The sequence below is a fragment of the Epinephelus moara genome, chromosome 4 (assembly GCF_006386435.1).
Source record: "Epinephelus moara isolate mb chromosome 4, YSFRI_EMoa_1.0, whole genome shotgun sequence".
In the NCBI taxonomy this organism is placed as follows: domain Eukaryota; kingdom Metazoa; phylum Chordata; class Actinopteri; order Perciformes; family Serranidae; genus Epinephelus; species Epinephelus moara.
The window spans coordinates 23,473,440-23,494,136 of record NC_065509.1 but is presented as its reverse complement, the minus strand read 5'-3'; the positions used below and the strand labels follow the sequence as shown (position 1 = coordinate 23,494,136).

At 41.1% G+C, this 20,697-nt stretch overlaps 1 protein-coding gene across 2 annotated transcripts; it reads right to left on the bottom strand.

Moving 5' to 3' along the window:
* Nucleotides 1-398: 398 nt before the first annotated feature.
* ssrp1a (structure specific recognition protein 1a) lies at nt 399-19,571 on the bottom strand. 2 transcript variants are annotated; one of them, XM_050042408.1, is made up of 18 exons: nt 19,495-19,571; nt 18,612-18,691; nt 16,168-16,353; nt 12,815-12,920; nt 11,916-12,109; nt 11,323-11,423; nt 10,939-11,068; nt 10,734-10,837; nt 10,309-10,437; nt 10,004-10,225; nt 8,785-8,857; nt 5,720-5,852; nt 5,589-5,634; nt 5,325-5,457; nt 4,962-5,129; nt 3,195-3,292; nt 2,929-3,094; nt 399-929 (listed from the first exon to the last, which is right to left on the bottom strand). In XM_050042408.1, exons 2-18 carry the CDS (start codon nt 18,663-18,665, stop codon nt 864-866), a joined length of 2,109 nt encoding a protein of 702 aa, XP_049898365.1. In that variant the 5' UTR covers nt 18,666-18,691; nt 19,495-19,571; the 3' UTR covers nt 399-863. The 2 variants fall into 2 exon arrangements, with proteins under 2 accessions (XP_049898365.1, XP_049898366.1); XM_050042409.1 differs by lacking the exon at nt 19,495-19,571 and adding an exon at nt 19,080-19,155.
* Nucleotides 19,572-20,697: the final 1,126 nt, after the last annotated feature.

The window sequence follows — 20,697 nt, the reverse complement described above, 5'->3', positions numbered from 1 at the left end:
CCAGGAGTTGACTCTTGACCCCTATGAAGTCGGAAAGTGATGGAAGCGATGTGACTTGAGTAAAACCTGAGTTAAAGTTACTTTAAGTTTATCTTCTTTGTTTTAGTTAATCGATTTCACCGGTTTTATTTATTAGTTTGGATGAGACTGTTGTAAACCCACAGTTGCTGTCAGTTTCACCCAAAAACCTCACAGATTACTTGGAGTACCTGTTTGTTATCAGCCGTCATATCTGACAACTTCAGATTTTTTTTAAAAGATCATTTTGTAACATTTTTTCCCCAAGCAGGCTGCAGTTAATCTCCTGCTAAAATAAGAAATACGATGTAAATTTAAGCTGCTGTCACCCAGCAGCATGATACAAAAGTTGTGTGTTAAAAACAACAGCAATATGCAGATTTATTAAAAATGGTTCATTTATTTATTCAAGCCTGAAAACAAGACATGGTAAAACACAAAAAAAAGACAACACTTAACTGATGTTGTTAAATGCTCTACACAAGAACAACAAAACAATTCTGCATCTGCTCCTCTCTGTCACATCCACATCAAATCAACTAATAATTCCTCAGTGCTATAAAACTACAACCATCCCTGTGGGTGAGATGATGAAAAAAACCCTTCAGGAATTCTGGGAAAAGTGATACACCAGCATGTCACTGTTTCACTTGTCTGTCAGCGGGAAAACCTGATCAAATCTCAACAACATCAGTGTGTACTCTTCAAACAAAACATGTAGCAGGAAAAGCAAATGCAACTCATATCTGTTGATTTGTCTGTCAGTCCGTTCGTATGAGATCAACATGGAGAGTATAAATGCTTGGTCCTTGATGTGTGTGTCAGATGGGTAAAACAGTGTGTGTTTAGTCTGAATCTTCCTCTGAGCTGGCAGGTGTGGACACGGCCTCTTCCTCCTCCTCCTCTGATTCCTGGTTAAAATAAAAAAAGTACACGTGAGATGTGTAATAAAGACAAAATGGTTTTTGTTTCCTCTGCTACATGATAACCATCACATGTCTGTGACCTACAACTCCGAAGGTTTTAATATCATAAAATTAAAACTACCAGTTCATTTACTTGTATAACTAACTTTTACTTGAGGATTCCTCCTGCTTGTATTGTTAGAAAACATCTAGCTGAACAAGAAGAAGTACATTTCACAAGGCTGAGCCAGGAGTTGAAAAAGTTTGACAGTTTGAGATCAGGCTAGAGGCAAAGACAATGTAAAAGAAAGAACGGTCATGACGTCAGTGACAGCGTTCAAGGAGCCACAGTTTGGTGTCAGTTCTATTAGTCAATGGAGCGGGCACGACAAATCACACTACACTCACATTTTTGTTGTTTTAATTTTTTTCCTTTTAAAAGGTTTTTTTTTGTCTTTTTTCCTTTATTAGATAGCACAGTCTAAGCATGATGGGGGGAAAGAGGGGATAGCATGCAGCATGGTAGCAGGCTGGAATTGAGCCTGCTGCGGCAAGGACATTGCCTTTGTATATGGGACGCCTGCTCTACCAACTGAGCCACAGGGTGTCACTTGTTGTTTTAACTTTGACTGAAAAATTCTTCGACCAGATTAAAAGACACATTGTGTGATGATTATGGACATTTTTAATCTTTAATCTTTTAACTGGTCTCCAAACAGATCATGTCTCTGTCCAGCAGCTGCATCTCAGCCTCTGCTGAACAGAGACATGATCTGTTTGGAGACCAATACCAGGGGAAATGACTGTGCATATTTAAGATTATTTTTTGGGGCTTTTTGCCTTTAATGTTCAGGATAGAGTGAAATGGGGGAGAGAGAGAGAGAGCGGGGGGGGGGGTGACATGCAGCAAATGGTTGCAAGCTGGAGTCGAACCTGCGACCGCTGCGGCGAGGCATCGCCATTGTACATGGGGCGCCTGCACTATCCACTACACTACCGACGCCCCGACTGTGCATATTTAGATAAAAATTGTCAGTAAGCATCACGTAATGTGTGGTCTGTAATCTGGTGGAAGGATTTTTAAGATAAGGTTATAGCGTGATTTGCAGGTGCCCACCCTGTTGACACTCCTACAACTAACACCAGAATCTTCTTGAACACTGTCACTGACGTCATGACCATTCCTTCTTTGACATTTTCCTTGGCTAAAGTGAAGATATCAGTTTGTCAAAGATATACTGGTATCTGTGTATATCTCAGCCGGCAAGTAACGGAAAATGCAAAAACATATGTTTGAGACAAATTAGAAACTCTCCTTTACACTGTTTTCCCAACAGAGAGCACTGAGAAGTTATTAATATATCAACAGAATTTCCCATCAAACTTAATGAATCCCTGTAAAGATGCTGTTCTCTTAATGCAATATTAAAAATGTCTATTCTCTGATACATCATTGAATTGCATATATATTGTAGTTCTTCAGCTCCCAAATAGCAATATCAGTATCAGCCTAGAGAAAGCTGCATTACACATAGGAAGAGATGTATTTCACAGGGTGCTCAACTAACAACAGGGAATTATTTGGCACATAATACCAGAGATGCTTAGCTCCCTGTCACTCTTTCCCTCTCTAGTTCTTACCTGCAACTTCCCTGCATCTCTTTATTTTCTGTGAAATTTGGTCACAAGTCCTCTCTGGTCCTTTCCCTCTCCTCTGCAGCTGTTCTTCGCAATCACAAAAATCCTCTCTCCTCCTAACATTAGTTGATTTGGACGTTCAGATTCACTCCAACATCAAATATGATTCAAAATAAAACTGCCCAATTCTCACAGAGCAGCTATTCATCTATGTTTTTTAAATACACAAAATTGTGTATCACATATGTGGAGACTGGCTGTCTACAGCGAGTGATGTCTGAGTGTTGTAGTGATTACAGAGACACATTCAGAGGATGATTCAGATACAGGATGCTGCTGTAATAACGTTTACCATCTCTGGTTTTACCTTCTTCCTCTTGGACTTGCTCTTGTGGTCAGAGTCTGATGAACTCTCGCTGGTCTCGATGAACTCTCGACTCTTAAAGCTGTCGTTGCCTCCCCGCTCCTTGTCCTTGTCTCCCCCGGCAGACTTCCTCTTCTTGTCCTCCTTCTTACCTCCTTTTTTACTCTCCCTTAGGGGTGGATGATGGGGAGAAAAAGTTAAATATATTTAAAACTTACTGTATCAAAGAAAGAACGAACAAGTGTGAGTTTGTGTCTAACAAGCCTTACTTCTTCGAAGTGGAAGTTGCTCCTCCACCGCTCTCTTTGTACTCTTTCTTTGCTTTGTCGTACTGCCTCTTTGCCTCTCCTGCCTTTGTTTCCCACTCCTGCAGGAAACAGAGAACCAGATAAATGTAAAGGAAAGCAATAAATAAAACATAATTGGTTGAATGAATAAAAAAACTGGATTTATTGAAACCTTGCTCTGCTTAGCACAAGTTCAGTGTGGCACTGATGTGATGAAACTATCGAATCTAAGTGTCTCCTCATGAAATGTAGAGGCCTGGTGGGTTGCAGGCCAACACAAACCCCAGCCAGGTCAAACTAATGCTTTTTTAATGCTAAAAATAACACCAAGTAACCATTACAGTATTTCCCACATGTATTTATTCTGCAGCAGGTGCACAGCATGAGTCCTTCAACGAGGCCAGTGTCTGTGGTTGGTTCACATTTATGTAGTAACAGCAGGACAGATGAGTGTCTGTTATCTAAACTGGTAAAGTCGATTGAACAGATGATGTGAAGATAACGTTATCGGTCAGTAGCAGTTACACACAGGCTCCGTAGTGAACAACACAAAAACGTAATGATTGATTGGATGTTTTGTTTTTAGCCGAGCTAGACCTAAGACGTGTAAAGCCCAGTTCAGGCCAACGATTCACAATGCAACGAGTTCAAACAGGCAACTACTTGCAATGTGCTGTTCTGCAACCTGCCAGTTCACACCAATGCAACTAGATGCGACGGTGTATCATCTCTATGCAACAACTCTCTGTACTTCCTCTCTGACTTCCAGCTTTTCAGGCTTATTTTGTGGCTGAATATAATTTGTAGCTTCTTAGAATATTAATGAGGATAGTGATAGTGACATACTGGCTACAGTTGTATTTGTAATAGTGATGAAATGTGATGTCATTCTGAGTTCACCAGCGGACTTCACTACAAGCTGACTGGCTGTAGAAACAGGTGAAGCCAGCGATTTGACCAGTTGAGCTGCAGGTGACATCATCAGCTGGCCTTAGTCAAGCTGCGACAGGCCAGTTCACACCGCTGCAACTTTCTCTGCAATGTTCTAGGATGGTTTCTTCTTGTCACAACTCTTTGGTCTGAAGTGGGCTTTAATAAAAACTCAAGTCCTGGCATTTGGACCCGCTGTTCTTCACCATTATTTCAGAGGAAGGAAATAACAGGGAACCAACCCAGGGAAAAACAACACACTGCCTCTGGCTGTAGCTCTTTGAGATACTGTACTTTAGAACAGTCTGATTTCATCATTCTTTCATTGCTTTAAAAAACTAAATACACTGAGATCGATTAGCACAGGAATACATTTGTAACCCAAAACATACTGCATGTTCCACTTGACCTGAGATATGCGTAAGCTCCCTTCTGACAAATATGAAAAAGATTAAATTGGGTTCTTTTTCCTTTTTAAATTACATTAAGAAACCATTTAAAAGGCTTAGTTAGACACGATCTTGATGACACAGTGAGTCACAGGGAAGGCAGAGGAAAAAGTTGTAAAAACTGAGAAAAAAAAACTTACAAAATCCAAGCAGACCAAAATCAATCTTTGCTTTTCTGTCATTCTATGTTAACAGTCATACTCTGTAACACACTGGTCATTCACTCATGCAAACTAATACTCCTACCATTACATATCTAGTGTTGTGAGAGCAGACGAGTAAAGCTAAAGTAAATCTCCTCCTCCTCCTCCTCCTCCTCCTCCTCCTCCTCCTCCTCCTCCTCCTCCTCCTCCCCCTCCTCCTGCCTCACCTCCTTCTCGTCTTTGCCCAGTTGTCTCCACATCTCTCCGGCCTTCTTTGAAATCTCTGTGATGGAGATGCCTGGGTTCTCCGACTTGATGCGCTCACGGCTGGAGTTGAGCCACAGCATGTAGGCACTCATCGGCCTCTTGGGGCCGCCGGTATCTTTCTGCTTCTTCTGTTCAGGGTAAAGGGAGTAAATTGAAAGGTAAGTTAAAGAGGTTTGTACACACTGTGCATCTGTTTGCAATACTAGAGACAAAAAAAGGAAAAAATGCTGCTTGAATCTTGTGGGGTTTTTTTCTTTTTTTCTTTAGCCCTTATGACCTAGTATTTCTGTCATGTTTCCTCCCCGTCCCGACGGCTCTCTCACCTCTTTACGTGGTTTTCTTTCTTTTTTCTCTTTCACCACTTTGGCTTTCTTGACCTTCTTCTTCTTAGAGCTCTCCTCCTCACTATCGCCACCATCTTCGCTGCTGTCGCTTGCTGAGGCGTTGCTGTCGTACCTGATTGTCAGAGGTGGAGAAACAGAACAGGAAGGTCAGCTCGGAAAAGGAAGCCAGGGTGATATGGAAACAAAGGGTAAACAGGCTAAAAACAAATGTTCATTAAAAAAAAAAAAAATAAAGTCACTTACTCTTCTGCAATGTCATCATCCTCTTCTCCGGGGTTAAACGACTCATCTAAAGAGTGAAACAAGACAGAAAATCAAACCTCCTGAACTCAACATGCATTGCTTACTCTTGTCAAAGGGAGACTTTTACTCACCGCTTTCTGCATCTGATTCGTCGCTGTCGTTGCCCTCCTCTCTGATCTTGCCCTCGGCCTTCATCCTCTCCAGGTAGGCATCGTGCTGGTCATCGTCTGAGTCGCTGTACTCATCGATATTACCCTTCATGCCCTGAAAGTAAACACGGTCACAGTCAGAAACTACACACAGAATACAGCACAGCCAGAGGAGAGTCTTCCATGACTTAGCAGCAGACAGACAAAGCTCATCTTAAAAAGTTAAATAATTTCAGGGCAGTAAGCCATTACTTTAACAATCGATCATCAATCATTTTGTCTATAAAATGTAAGAAGATACTGAAATATGCTGATCACAATATCACAGAGGCCAAGGTACATTTTCAAATTGCTTGTTTTGTCCAACCACCAGCCCAAAACCATAAAAATTGAATTTAGAGTCACAGAAATAAGCAAACGCTAACTTGAGAAGAGATCTGAGGTTTTTACTTAACATAGGACTTGAACGATTAATCAGTTATTGATACTGTGGGGCTTCACCTGACTCCAAATGATGTCAGTCAAATCTGATTTGTCTTTTCATAATGAATATTCAATTATTCATTCCGTTTTTTCCATTTATAGTTTCAGAGTTTGAACAGGGTTCAGCAGGACGTCCAGGGTGACAAGCTATAGTAAATAAGCCAAGTTTGCCCTACGAATTCATGCCTGCTAACTAGGGCTGCCACTAACGATTTTCATTGTCAACTAAACTGTCGATTATTTCTTCGATTAGTCGACTAATCATTTCATCGAAAAATGTGTTAAAATGTTGAAAAATGACGGTCTGTCTCTCCCAAACCCCAAAATTATGTCATCTAATGTCTTGTTTCATACTCACGCCAAAGGGTTTTAGTTCACTGTCACGGGAGAGTGTGTAAAGATGTCAATATCTGAACGTAAGAAGCTGCAGTAAGAGTATTTTGGGGTACTTTTATAGTGCTTTTCTATGAAAAATGACTCAAACCGATTAGTCGACTACTAAAATAGTCATCGATTATTTTAATAGTCGATTAGTCATCGATTAGTCGACAAATCGTGGCAGCCCTAGTGCTAACTATGCTAACGATACTAGACTGTGGCACATCAAGTTGCTGTGAGCTGTAAATTCACCACCTCTAAGCAAAAGGCAAAAGGTGGTAAGCACTGTCGTCTCATAGCAAGATGGTTCTGTGTTGAACCAGTCGTCCCGCTGGAGCCCGTCTGTGTGGAGTTTGAATGTTCTCCCTGTGTCAGCGTGGGTTTTCTCCAGATTTCAATTGATTCTCTAGCTTCCTCCCACAGTCCAAAGACCTCAATTTATGTTGGTAGGTGTGAATGTGAGTGTGAATGGTTGTCTGTCTCTAGATGTCAGGCCTATAATAGTCTGGCGGCCTGTCCTGGGTTTACCCCGCCTCTAACCCAATGTCAGCTGGGATAGGCTCCAGCCCCCCTGCAACACTGTACCAGGATTAACGGTTACGGAAAATGAATGAATAAGCAGAAGGCAGAAGATAACATTATTTTGAATGTGACCAGGTAAAGCCTCTCTTCCCCCTGGGCAGCTGCCTCCGTCCTACTGACAGACACACTCTGGGTCTAGGTCTGCAGCTGTTGACCCAGAGAGCGGCATGAAAGTAAGGAGCGCTCACTCCATAGCTAGATCTGGGGACTAAAAAATCTCCAGAGGCACACTGGAAAAAAAATGACTGCTTGACTTGAATAATCTCCACTGAAAATGGCCAGTGGACGTAGATTCCCCACTGAGGAGTTTCCGACTGATGATTTGAATCGCAGACTTTCAGGGGGCATTCTGCAATGCTGTAACCTACTTCCTTTGACTGACTAAATGATTTACCAATTATTAAAATAAAATAAAATAACACACCATGCTGGGTTGGATTTCATGGATTTAAAGCTTTACAAACATTGGGCCTCATGTTTAAGCCATTTTCAAATTCTTAACCTACATCTCTCTTACTGTTTGTCGTGACGCTCGCTTGTTGGAGTGTCCCAAGTCCGACTCAGCAAACTCTCTCAACTGCTTCACCTTCTAGTAAATTACAAATAGCTACCTTATGAATGACATCTGATGTTCATGAGTAGGTGTACGATTATCAGATTTGTCAGAATATTATAGCCTCTAAATTTCTTCACAAGGCTACTTGTTCCTTTTTATTTGAGCCAAGTTTCTTTCACAAAAGATGTCACTCAAAAATGAAAGGAAGGATTTTACACCACAGACTTGTCTGTTAGCAGATGGAAAAGCATAGTGCCACTGTATTGTAATGTTATCTTAGACCAAAACCAAACAGTTTCCTTCTCCTCCCATGCGATCCTTCCCATCTCCATGCATCAATATCTGTGTCTGCCAGAGAACAGACTGACGACAAGCCAGGAGGCTCATATTAAAACACCAGCAGGAAATGGAGAGCAGGCCCATTCATTTTTATTGACCTACTCGGCTGACCCTGTCACCATGGCAACAGATGGCCTTGTTACCAGAGGAACCACGTTGCTGCTTCGACTGTGTTGTCAGACAGACCGGGAACTTGTTCGTGACGGCATAATCCAATCAGCACTGCCGATGTCAGGCAGTGGTCATGCCGACAGCCGTGTCGAGTGTTAAAGCACACCAAAAGCCCCCGGGCCACACATTAGTCAGCACGATGCAAACGCACGCACACACACACACACTCACACACTCACTTAGTTATCAGAGTCACACACTCCTTCACCCCCATGTCCCATGATTAGTCGTAAATCACTCAGGATTCATCAGGTCCAACAGCAATCGTATTGGTAACATCTCGCCAAAATCAAGATTATAGGAAACAATCCTCGGTAACACACACACACACGCAGCGGCACGCCATGCAAGCAGAAATCACTCCACACCGATAAAAATCAAGTGCATAGTTCACACATGACGCCCGTGACCATACCCACCTTCTTCTACAGGGGTACAAGGACAGACACACAGGAGAAGGGCAACAAGCATCAATATCTGGGATGGAAGTCTGACAAAACTTGTGTACATTATTTGCTTACAATAACAAATGAGTTACCTCTTTGAATCCTCTGTTCTTGATGTTGAGTTTCTTGGCATTAACGAAGTCGAACAGTTTTCCGTACTCTTCTCTGAAAGGTAAAGAGAAAGACTGGGGTTATTTTGGATGAAATTCAGTCGATAGGTTCAGGGCTGGACGATATGATCTGACATCTACATCATGATGAGTTGCCACATTTATCTCAGTAACAATGGATGAAACTTTAAGTATTTTTCAAATACATCAATACACTAAATTTCTGTTCTAATGTTTGCTTTCTTTTTAAATGTTTGTGCAAGGGCTGGAATCCTCTGCCGACATTACTGTTTCTCAGAGGCTGTAGCGAGCTGACGATTCTGGTATCTTATCAAACTAGAAGAGATCCATTGGTAACAACTTTGTCATGCTAGCTTGTCAGGAAGAGGGTTAAATAACGCTCAAGGCATAGGCTAAATTCTAGCGAGGGAAAAACTGTCATGGCTACTTTCACAGGGGTCCCCTGATCTTTCACTTCAAGACATCTGAATGAAAATGGCTTCTATGGGTACCCACAAGTGTCCCATTTACAGACATGCCCACTTTAAAGCATGCCATGATTCTCATGCAGTACTAACGTGTTACTTTCACCTATTGTATTTTATCCTTTTTGCATAGAAGGGTTTCTAAACAGTCTTGGAATTGCACAAATTGGGTATGACTGGAAAGCTGAGACTCTTGTGGATTCAATGAGCCCAACTGTATTCATGTATGATGATGTTTTCCCCCATAACAACCACAAACTAAAGACCTGGAGCACTCAGAGGATGTAAGGCTTTTATAGGTCTCATGACAATAAGGGGGTTTCTGAGCAGTTTCCACAACAGAAGTGCTCACCATCCAATCACAGAAAATTGCAATTCTTACACAAATCTCCAAATCACAATCTTCAAAATCACAGCATGGATTTTTCTATGATGTTCCCTGAGTTTTTGGAGTTTAATGTGGTTTTTTGGAGGGATATTAACACAATTTTTATCTATTCTCAAGTGGTTTAAAGTGCTTTAAATTAGCACTAAAACCGTGTAACAAATGGTATCAAAAAAATTGCTGCAACAACATGTGTAATGTTCTAAGCCCCTACACACTCTAAACTTTAAAAGTGTGAATAGGTGCTAACCAAACACAATGTTTATTACAGATTCATGACCAGAAAAACTCCCAATAGGCGGTTATATGTTTCTGTGTGTAGCATCCTCACCTCTCGATGCTGCTGAAGGTGTACTGATTTCCCTGCTTGGTCTCAATCTCAAAGTCAAAGGATCGCGTTGTGGTGGTACCTCTGGCGAAGTTGACGCAAGAGATCTCCTCGAAGCGCAGGTGCACGGGGGGTTTGTGGACGTAGATGAAGCCCCTCTCCAGGGGATAGAGGAGGCCTGAGGACGCTTTGTAGGAGCAGGTAATGCACTGAGCTCCAGAATGACTGCAGAAGAACAAGGCACATTTAACAGGATCTTCTCAAGTATGTTAGAAAATGTGTTCTGAAAGGGTCTATAAGGTGCTTACCCCTGGAAGTTTCCGGGCACGGTGATCTTGCGGTTGACCAGGGCCTTCATCACCCTGCTGACCATCTCGTACAGAGACCCTGACATGTTTTTACTGAGTTTGCCCTCAAAACGGCGCTCAACGTCCTCCCTGTTAGACACAGAGGAAAGACAGGTCTCTTATGATGAAATTAAACACTTGAGACAGCTTTCTGAATTTATAAGAACAATGCAAAGAACAGCTGGTGCTACTGTAAACATATGAAGGTGACTCCTCCAGTCCTTTAATTCCCTCTAGTGGACACTTGTTTTACAACATCAAAAAGTGAGCTTGCATTATTAGGTAAGAGAGGTCTTGCATTATCAATGTAACAGGTCTTTTACACAAACTCCCTAACACACATGCAGCCCATAAATTCATGGTGTCCTCCACTGTCACACACTCACTCGTTCATGTTTAGGGTGAGGTTGATGTCCTCCTCCTTGGAAAACAGCAGGATGAGAAAGTGATAACGCGTCTGACCCTGCTTGATGGGAGGATCCAGGCTGATCTATGATGACATCGTAAAACAGGGAGAACAAGTGTGAGAAGGACCGAGAGAAACAGTAAGGGGAAAAAATGCTTACAGTAAAGGTACAAAAGTCCACTCACCACAAAGAACATCTGCCTCTGATCCTTGTGAGGCAGCAGGAATAGACGCAGGACAGTCGTGTAGGGGATCTTGTAATCAAAGGTCTTACCGTGAAGGTGAAGGAAAGTCGGGTAGATACGGATGTCGTATCTGAGTGAGGAAAAAAGAGGAATAAGAGAGCAGTCGAACCAAAGTCTTAACTATGGTGTAATCAAGGTACTGCAGGTGACAGAGCTGAGGACTAATCCAGTCATGTTTGGACATCTAAATACCAGTGTGGCTTCTCATGCCAACACTGCATTAATGAATAAAACTGCATGGTGCTCTGGGTAATCGGCCACTGTTTACAACTGGTAAAATAACATAAATGAGGAAATCTGTGAGTGACTGTTTTGATTTTCTACCTTCCTCTGGGTGTAAGACACTGCAGCTCTTTGAAGATACACACAGCGTCTCCTGTGGCCTGGATCACATCAGCCTTAGACAACACATTCTGGGCAAAAGCCTGTAAGAAAACACACAGTATTAACATTATTATCAACACATATTTTAAAAAAAAAAAAAAAAAAAGCCTCAAAAGGCTGTATGCCTTAGTTAAGCTGCAGTTTAGTGTGCATATCTCTGCCATGGCAAACCACAGTGGCTGGTGCAGTTTAGTGTGCATATCTCTGCCATGGCAAACCACAGTGGCTGGTGCTTACGTGTTTGTGTGTGTCTTAATTTGCCGTTACTAACAGAGAGACTATCTACTTTTTGCTTTTCAGTTTTGTGTGAATACACGTATTAATTACTATGTTATAAATAAAATGAGGGGAGCAGAAGCATTTTTTTGGGTGTCAGAATGGTTTTATACACAAGAAATATGAAGGACGTTGTAGCAGAATTTTCCACTTTCCAAACTGCATCTCTGTGCAGTTACCTTCGTTGACATAATCATCACTGTTTGGTCCGTGTGGGTGTGTGCCGTGCTGTGATTAAAATGTACTAAAATCCTCACCTCTACAGGGTCTTGTCGTTCATCAGACTGGCTGGGCGGGACGTAGAATCGGACCTCCATGAGGGAGACTTCAGTGTCGTCATTCTGGTGAAACTCCAGAGTGACTTCGTTCTTCCCCGTGGCGCACTGGGACACGTTGGACAGCGGGATCTCGAACGCTGTACTGTCATTTACATCAAATGACAACAGTGGCCCTGCAGTGGAAGGAAAACAGCCAATTTCTTAAATCTGTTTCATTAGGTGTTATTATTGCAGAACATTTTAGTTGGTAAGGGTGAAATAAGCACCAGGTCAGCATGGTGTAAAGATTTTAAAAGTTCTCTATATTCTCAGGTTTGGTCTGGTCTTTACAGATAATTTGGATTATTACAAATACATGTCAAAAGAATACTGTTCATTTTTAGACACAGAGTTGAACTGCTGGTTGCATTTTTGTGGTTTTTAATTACATTAAATAAACAACATTAATTGAGAAATCTGCAGAATAATTGATAATGAAAGTGACTGACTACACATGAATACAGAGTCCCTGTGCCAAAACTAGAGCTGCAGTGATTCATTGATTATTTGTCAACTATCAAATTCATCGTCAACTAATTTTGTAATCAATTAATTGGTTTGAGAATTCAGTTTCCAGCCTCTTAAATGTGAATATTTTTTGGTTTCTTTACTCCTCTATGGCTGTACACTAAATGTCCTGGCTTGTGTACATTTGTGGACGTCATCTTCTGGCTTTGGGAAACACTGATCAACATTTTATAGACCAAACAGCAATTGATTAATTGAGAAAATTACTGCCAGATTAATCGTCAATGAAAAAAATTATTAGTTGCAGGACTAGCCTGAACTAATCTGCAGTAGCCTGCTGGTGAGGACATTCTGGTTGTGTGTATTTGTACCTGAGAACTTTGCTGTTCCCCAGTTCCACCCCTTCACACACATGTCCTTCTCCTCGAGCTCCACCTTGTAGTTTGCCTTGAAAAACTCTGAGATCTTCTCCAAGTCCTGATTATCAAAGGATGAGAGGGGGATCAGAGAGGTGAGGAGACAAAGGGTAAAGCATAAAACCAAGTTGACAGGAGAGGAAGTGATGAAAATCAGAGCAAATAAATGAAGAAGAAAGCGGCTTCATGTAAGTGAGGCACTAACACACTGGCATCGCATGGGTCAAAGCTTAGAAAAACACCCTCTAAAAAGGCTGAGGGGACGGAGGGCTAATTAATCACGACGCAATTATAACCGCGCCCGCCGCTGAGGCCTCTTGGGAACACTGGAGGTGAATGTAATCCATCTGCCCTCTCTGTCCTCCTCCCCTCCACACCGCCGCTGACAATCAGCCTGTTTATTTATCCTGCAGGCCCGCTTACAACTGGAAAGGACACACACACAGTCACACACAGCGACAAACACATGCTCAATCACACACGCATACACACGCTGTCCTCGTAGTACACACACATGTGGAAGTGATTGTGGTGTGCGAGTGTGTGCAGGGTAGAGACTGTGGGAAACAGAGTTTACGCACCTGGATATCTGCCTGTCCATAAGGTTATTACAGCCAATTAGAGCCCAGAGAGCCAGTGTGTGTGTGTGTGTGTGTTCATGAGTGCATTTGTTAGCCTGGATTAAGGCATTGTTTAGATAGGAGAGCATGTGTGAGCAGATGTGTAAATGCATTAAAAAAAAAAAAAATCAAGAGTTTGTGCAGAGGTGGCCTGTTTGTGTCCATGTGTGAATGTGTGTGTAGGGGTGTGTGTGTGTGTGTGTGTGTGTTCATTCCCAGTGTCCTCATCAGGCCTGCTGTTGAGTGTTTCTCTACTCCTCATTACAGTTTTGGCAGATTTGTTGTTGCTCAGCTCATTTAATCATAATAAACACAGACCCCCCACTACCCACCACAGACCCAAACGCACACAGTCTTACCCAACATAACCGTCTGTCTTTTATTACAACATTTTTCAACCACGGTCTCTTTACAACCTTCAACATTTCATTTGTTGAAACACTACAGATGCATCACAAAAACTTGATAAAACGTTCCTGCTCCCGCCTTTTAAGGCCCACTGAACCAGTCAGCTTCTTCTTGCCTCCTCGCACACATGGACGGCATAAAATAATTTCATGATCAAGCTCTTCAAGACTTTTTTTATTGGATCTAATGGATCAAAATCTGAGAATCATGACCAAAACTCACTAACCAAATAAAGATGTGAACTATGTGAACTATCTGAACTACTGCAGATATTTCAAAACTGCAGGACAATTTAAGTAGTGGGGCACGGCATAGGTTGGCAAACTTTGGGATTCATGACCCTACATGTTAAATCATACTGTCACAACTTTATTTTTCTGTTTGTCGAACATATCCGATTCAAACTCAAATTCAGACATAATTCTAGCTTGCTGTAATTACTTAATTTTATCGGTCACAACAAATCTTTTGCATCTTTTGTGTCCGTCTATCTTTTTCTTCTTTTGTATGACTGTTGTTATTTAATAGGAGAGATATCTTCATAACCCATTTTTGGTTTCTAACATCTCCTGCACAATGTTTTGAATTTTAATTTATTTTTTCCTGTACTTTCTATACATGTATCTGCAGATAAACTACACTACACTCAAATTACATGACTTCTCCAAAGCCTTTAAGGATTTTACTAATTACGTGACTGTCCCAGGCCTGGAAAAAGAGACTGAGAAAGTCAATGACTTTTCCCCATTTCCCATGACTGTGGGGACCTTGTATACCTTACTGTGAGGAATATTAAAAAAGCTTTACTACAAAACTCTTTTATTCACTTAACAAAATGAGTGAGACACCTAAAATGTTAAATGTTGTGTACAGACAAGCAGCTGTTTAAGAGCTTTGCCTAAATAACATACAGACTATGAATCTGACCAGACATTTTAATCTAATTTTTGGTAGTTGACACAATTTGTCCTGTAACCCAAAAATATTGCGGTTTGATTCCCAGCCCTGCACAAAAACTTTTAATTTGTTGTTTTCAAAAGCTCAAGGTGATGTCTTGATTTGTCAACAGCAGATACTCATGTTTGAGAGGCCAAAATAGACATTATTGAGCATTTTTTTCATGGTAAGTGACGTGAATAGATCATTTATTATGTAAAATAGATGTTGATTATTTTCAGAGAATTGAATACTCAAGCAATCGTCTGTTTCTGCTCTATATCCAATATCAGTTGCGTACATTCAGCGCCACACTCTTGATGTTAAAGATGCTATCTTGGGCCAATAACCATCTACACGTATAAGCGACACAAACAGGAGATAGACATTCCTCTACACTCCCTGATCCTCAAGTAGACAATTACAGGTCAGCTACATAACAGCCTCTTTGGCAGAGAGTCGTTGCTCAAGGACACTTCACGAGGACAGATGCATCGCAGCTCCTGTACAGCTCGCCAGCGGCTAAACCTCCAGCCAACTCCCGATTACTGACACTGGCTGTGGGATAATAAACAATGACATCACACCCTGCGCTCCGGGGACGAGAGGATCCATCTCCAAAAACGTACGCTGATTAACCCCAGGAGACGCCACCGCTCGCAGCCACAGAGTCCAGGTTATACCCGCTCCTCTGTTCCAGTTTTTCACTTGAGTGCTGACATTGCGCATGCACTCGGAGCAGCGGGGGAATGAAAAAAATTGGGTGATAAAAAACAAACACGACCACAATTTTTTTTTCGTGTCAGTCTTCTGAGCCAAATTGTTTCAGTGGATTGATATAAACACTGACTCACATGAGCCGATGATTACACTGTTTATGGAACACACATGCTAGCGCTGGTTTCCCTCATTAATCCCATTAGGAGCTTTGGAGAAAGGAGACGAATCATTCACATACTTTTGATAGCAACACACACATGCGCGCACACACACTCAAGTGGTGGCCTTTTCGCAAGATGGTAGCGTTTTTTCCATGGAAATGTCAGACACGGGATGGAAGTTGTTTATCGGCGGTCCCCTTGCTTGTGTTACCCTCTTGTCATAAACACAGTGTTGAAGAAAACAGACTGTAATATTCCACTGTTGCCTTGTTCTCTTCTGAGTAGAGTAACAAATATTTCCCAGAAACAGAAAAATCCAACCAGGGAGAAGGATTTAGAGTCTGTTTAGGTATCCCAAAAGCAAAAATAATGACATGACCGCATCATGCAGAAGCATGAGAGCCTGATCTGGCCTCTAAACTTACCTAACTGTAAAAGCATTGCTTTATAAAAACACACTCACCGTGTCCCTGAAGCCGTCATATTTGTAGACATGTCCTGTGCTGGTGCCCAGCTTGATGCCGTGACCTAAACACACTCGTCTCCACTGGGCCAGGTTGAGCTCACCAGCCGGGATGCTGTCCACCTTCCCCGTCTTGCTGCTCTTATAAACCACATTTTGCTTGCTGAAACGAAGCCGCCCGTCGTTCTGCAGCAACAAAGGCAAGAGATAGAGACACAAACAGAAACAGGACTTGTGTTAAAATGCTGGGATTTAAAGTCCCCCAGAAAGTTTGTTTATGAGCTGAAAAGACTTTGATTAGTCAACTGACAAAAATGATCAAATCAATTATAGAACGCTTGGTTCCAGTCTTCAATTATGATTGGCCAAGTTGCGTTTGAAGCCGTTGTAAAATACTCTATAAAAACACAGCTGTGGCCGCATTAAAATGTTAGTATTACTGTGCCAATTAGTCACATATTGTCATATGGGACGCAGAGGTAAAGAGGGCAACCACCAACTGAAGCCCAAAGCCTAGAAGGATTTATGTTTGAGCAGCTAGGGAACCGACTGTGCCCTGTTGCACTTCGTTGGAGAAATACCCGTCATTGCTGCCACCCAATCCACCAGCCTTATATCTCTATCCAAAGCTGTAGTGTAACTTTAACTAGCTTGCATGTTTTTATTTGTGGCCTGTTATCTTATGTTATGTTATATCTTTCTAGATATGTTGTCAATTGCGAGCAGTATCATTTTTGTGACAGTATAGCTCAGTTGCTCAGCTCAGGAGTGATTTGTTAGCAATAAATTGCATTATTTTTTCTTGCTGTGTGTTCGTTTTATGGATCATTGCCAGATTTATGTAGTAACCGTTTCATAAAAGCAATAAGCCACTTCAGTTTACAGTGCATCATACCTTACAACGTCCTGTAGCCGTTTGAAATCACTGTAAACCACAGCCTCTTGTGCCTTATTGCTCAATTTTAAAACTGAGATGCACTGATATATTTATAACTGAGTCTGTATTAATTATTTTGTACAAGTGTCAGTAAATACAAAGCAGATTACTTTTTCAGACCCATGCCCGTTATACAGTTGGTAGACTGTCTTTCAAGTTGTAGTTGGTAACTTTTATAAAAAAAAATATATATATTATTTTACATATTTACTGAAACTATCACTTTATCCTGACAGTAGTACATGAGATAGATAATGTGTGAAAATTGTGCTCCTCTGCCTCATTGTAGGCAAGAATCTACCTCAGCTGAAGGAAAGCCAAGGAGTCTTAAACGCAGCTGTCGATCATATCGACCACTGCTTGTGAACTGCGGTCTAACCCTCAAAGGCACCACTGATCAAATATGAATCAACATTCTCTTACCGTTTGCCTTTCCTCACCTCAAATGTTTTCAGAAACATGTTTTAATGTGCTGTTTAGCTGTAAAATTAGAAAGTTTGCTCCGGCCAGTACGCTGTGTTTTGTTACAGCTAAACAGTACACTTTACTATGTTTCTGAAAACATTTTCAGTGAGAAACAGGCAATGCAGTAACGGAATCTTGACTCATATTTGATCAGCGATGCTTAGTTTGACAGTTTGATCACAGTTTACAGAGTGATTGACATGACTGGCAGCTGTGTAACAGACTCCTCGGCTTTGAGCGGCTGATTTCGTTCGTGTGCTGTGGATTCTTTCAAATACCATTAAAAGCACGACGAAGAGGCAGAGAAACAGGATGTTTTCTTATAGATCATGTGTCTCGTGCAATACTGTACTGATATAGTTACATTTCAGCAAATATGACAAAAAGTTACTTTAATTAAAGTTACCAATTTCACAGCTCTTTCAGGACACACACTTTAACATTACAAATGAACAAACATTATAAAATATATATATTATATATATTATTATTATATATATATATATATACTAGGGTTGCAGGTAGGAGATTTTCAGGGTACAATTACCGTCTAAATGACACAGTATTACAGATTTTATTTAATAAAAAGGTCAGAATGACCCTAATGGAATGAAATGGATGGGTTATTTTTTGGTTGAACAGATGTTTTTTTGCCATAACGGAAACCCGAAACCATTTTGTTAATAGAAGTATGTGTCAAAAGTCTCCCCCTTAAAAATATCTACAATAAAGGGGACACTCTCCATTCAGATGTATTTTCTTCCCCAATATCGTAGATAAGCAAATGAACACGGTGTAATAACCACCAACATTTTGTATATAGGGTTGCAGCGATATGCTGGTTTCAGTATATACCATGACGTATATACTGAAACCAGCATATCGCTGCAACCCTATATACAAAATACTGCAGTGCCTGTATCTTAACTTTATCAAGTACATACATCAGCCTGTGTATTGACTGTATTCTGGGCTGCCTTTCAGCATGCTTCCTCTCTACACATCAGTTTATAGAGCAGGGGTGGTTGATGAGGATACTGACCCAGGAGCCTTTCACCTCCTGGTAAATCTCGTTGAACTCCAGTGTGTCTCCCATCTCAGCTACAGGCGACGACTGATGCTCTGCAGACAGAAGAAAATGCATAAGATAGTACCAAACATCCACAGGGCTGGTACAATGTATTTTCAGATGGAGGCATAAAGTCCCTATTCTCCTTGATGTGGATGAAAACACACTGAGTCACTGAAAAGAGAGAGGAAAACCCTGCCGTCCTGTAATGGTATAAATACTAAAATATTACTACAACCCAGTTACACGCAAGTTTACTTTATGATATTCTTATCTCAGACTGATGCTAGCTAACGTTACTGTGCTCTCTGTTTAAATCACCGAGTCACATTAGAGTTGTTAGCTAGCGTTAGCAGTTTACAACAGTACAGCTAACAGTTGGCTGTTAGCTAGCAGTTGGATAGAGTTTTACGAACATTTAAATAACTATTTACATCTTACATAAATCGGTTAGTTGCGGTCGGTAACAGTTCAACTATTTGGTCGAACTGTTTTTTGATAAAAACGATAAGTAATATCCGTGCTGCGCCACTAACAATAGCTATGCTAACTTGAACTGCTTAGGGTGCACTTCTTTTATAAACCGTCGTTGCACTGCGTTCGAATAGCCCTCACTTTAACAGACGACACGCGCTACGGCACCGCCCCAGTAAAGACACACCATACATAAAATCGAGCGCTCCAGCAGAGCTAGGCCGGTGTAAGGAAATCTAATGATACTCAGTATTACTTTTTACACCGGAAATAGCTCCAAATAAAGCACGTAGGCGATTTATACTCCTATGTAACTCAATAATATCTCAAAATTGGCTTCTAAACACGCCATAAACCACAATTTGAAAACTTCATATCTTACTGTCAATGTGATGAGCCGCTTCGCCTGTTTCCCGCGTGTAGCATCGGAAGCTAGCGCTACGTCACAGGAAAGAATCAGCGGGTGTTTGTATTTACTTCCGGTTTGGCGAAGAGTTTTTCTTTTTACCATTAAAATAAGCTTAAAACTGAAAGTATACGCACTCTGCTATGTTTTAAATGCAGCCGTTTGTGCAGTAGTTTAACTATCGAGCTACTATTTTTAAGTTCTGTTTAAAAACAGAGAGTTGTGACAGAGTCCGCGCGGGAAAGAGCAGACTGCAGTGAGCACTCATCACCGCTGGATGGCACACTACTCATCTAATGAAATAGGGCCAAGTATATTTCTATTCTATTCTATTCTATTCTATTCTAATGTCAGAAAAGTTAAAATAAAATAAAAAAAGTACTGGACACAGAGTGGCCTAAAACAATACAAGGGTAGCCAACTCAAAGACTTTAGTAATAACATTGAGTGGTTGATATTACATAATTTAGCCTCCTAAGTATCAGTCTAAAAAGTTATTTAGATTTTGAAACTCTATGATACACAGCAGATTTCATGTGCCTGTGGGAAGGCCTTGGATCAAATAAAACTCATGGCTGCATAAGCTGCTCAGGGCCTTTGGGCACAAATGAACAGTTTAGCCTGTGTAAACTCCCCTGTTTCTCCCACTCTGTGCAGCGTGTAGTTTTTCTACTAGGCCTTAAATATGCTTGATGGTAATTTGATTTAAAAAATGTAAAATGTGACGTACAATAAAGGCAGAAAATTGAAATAAACAAATGGACCCTCAGTATATTAAATTGGGATCCATTTAAGGCCCTTATCATGTCAAATGAAATTGTACATACTCCCAAACAATTAAATAAAACAAAAGCAGTTGACATGATTTAAAGAAATTAATTTTAAGTTGGTTCCAGGACAATTTGACAATCAGTGGTAATACCTCTTCATATGAATCTCTTCCCACGTGCACAGGCACAAACATGCGCGCGCCACGGCGTGGGCTGTTGTTGGTATGCTATGAGTGACAGCTGGAGGTGAGAGAAGAAGATCACCGTAATCCAAGCGTCAATAAAAAAGTAAAACCCGAGGAATGAAGGGAGAAGAAAGAGAAGAAAGAGACGCAGTGGAGCAGGTAATCACTTGTCTTCATCCTCTGCCTTTCTTAGAAACAGACACAAAAACAGACGGAATATTTCC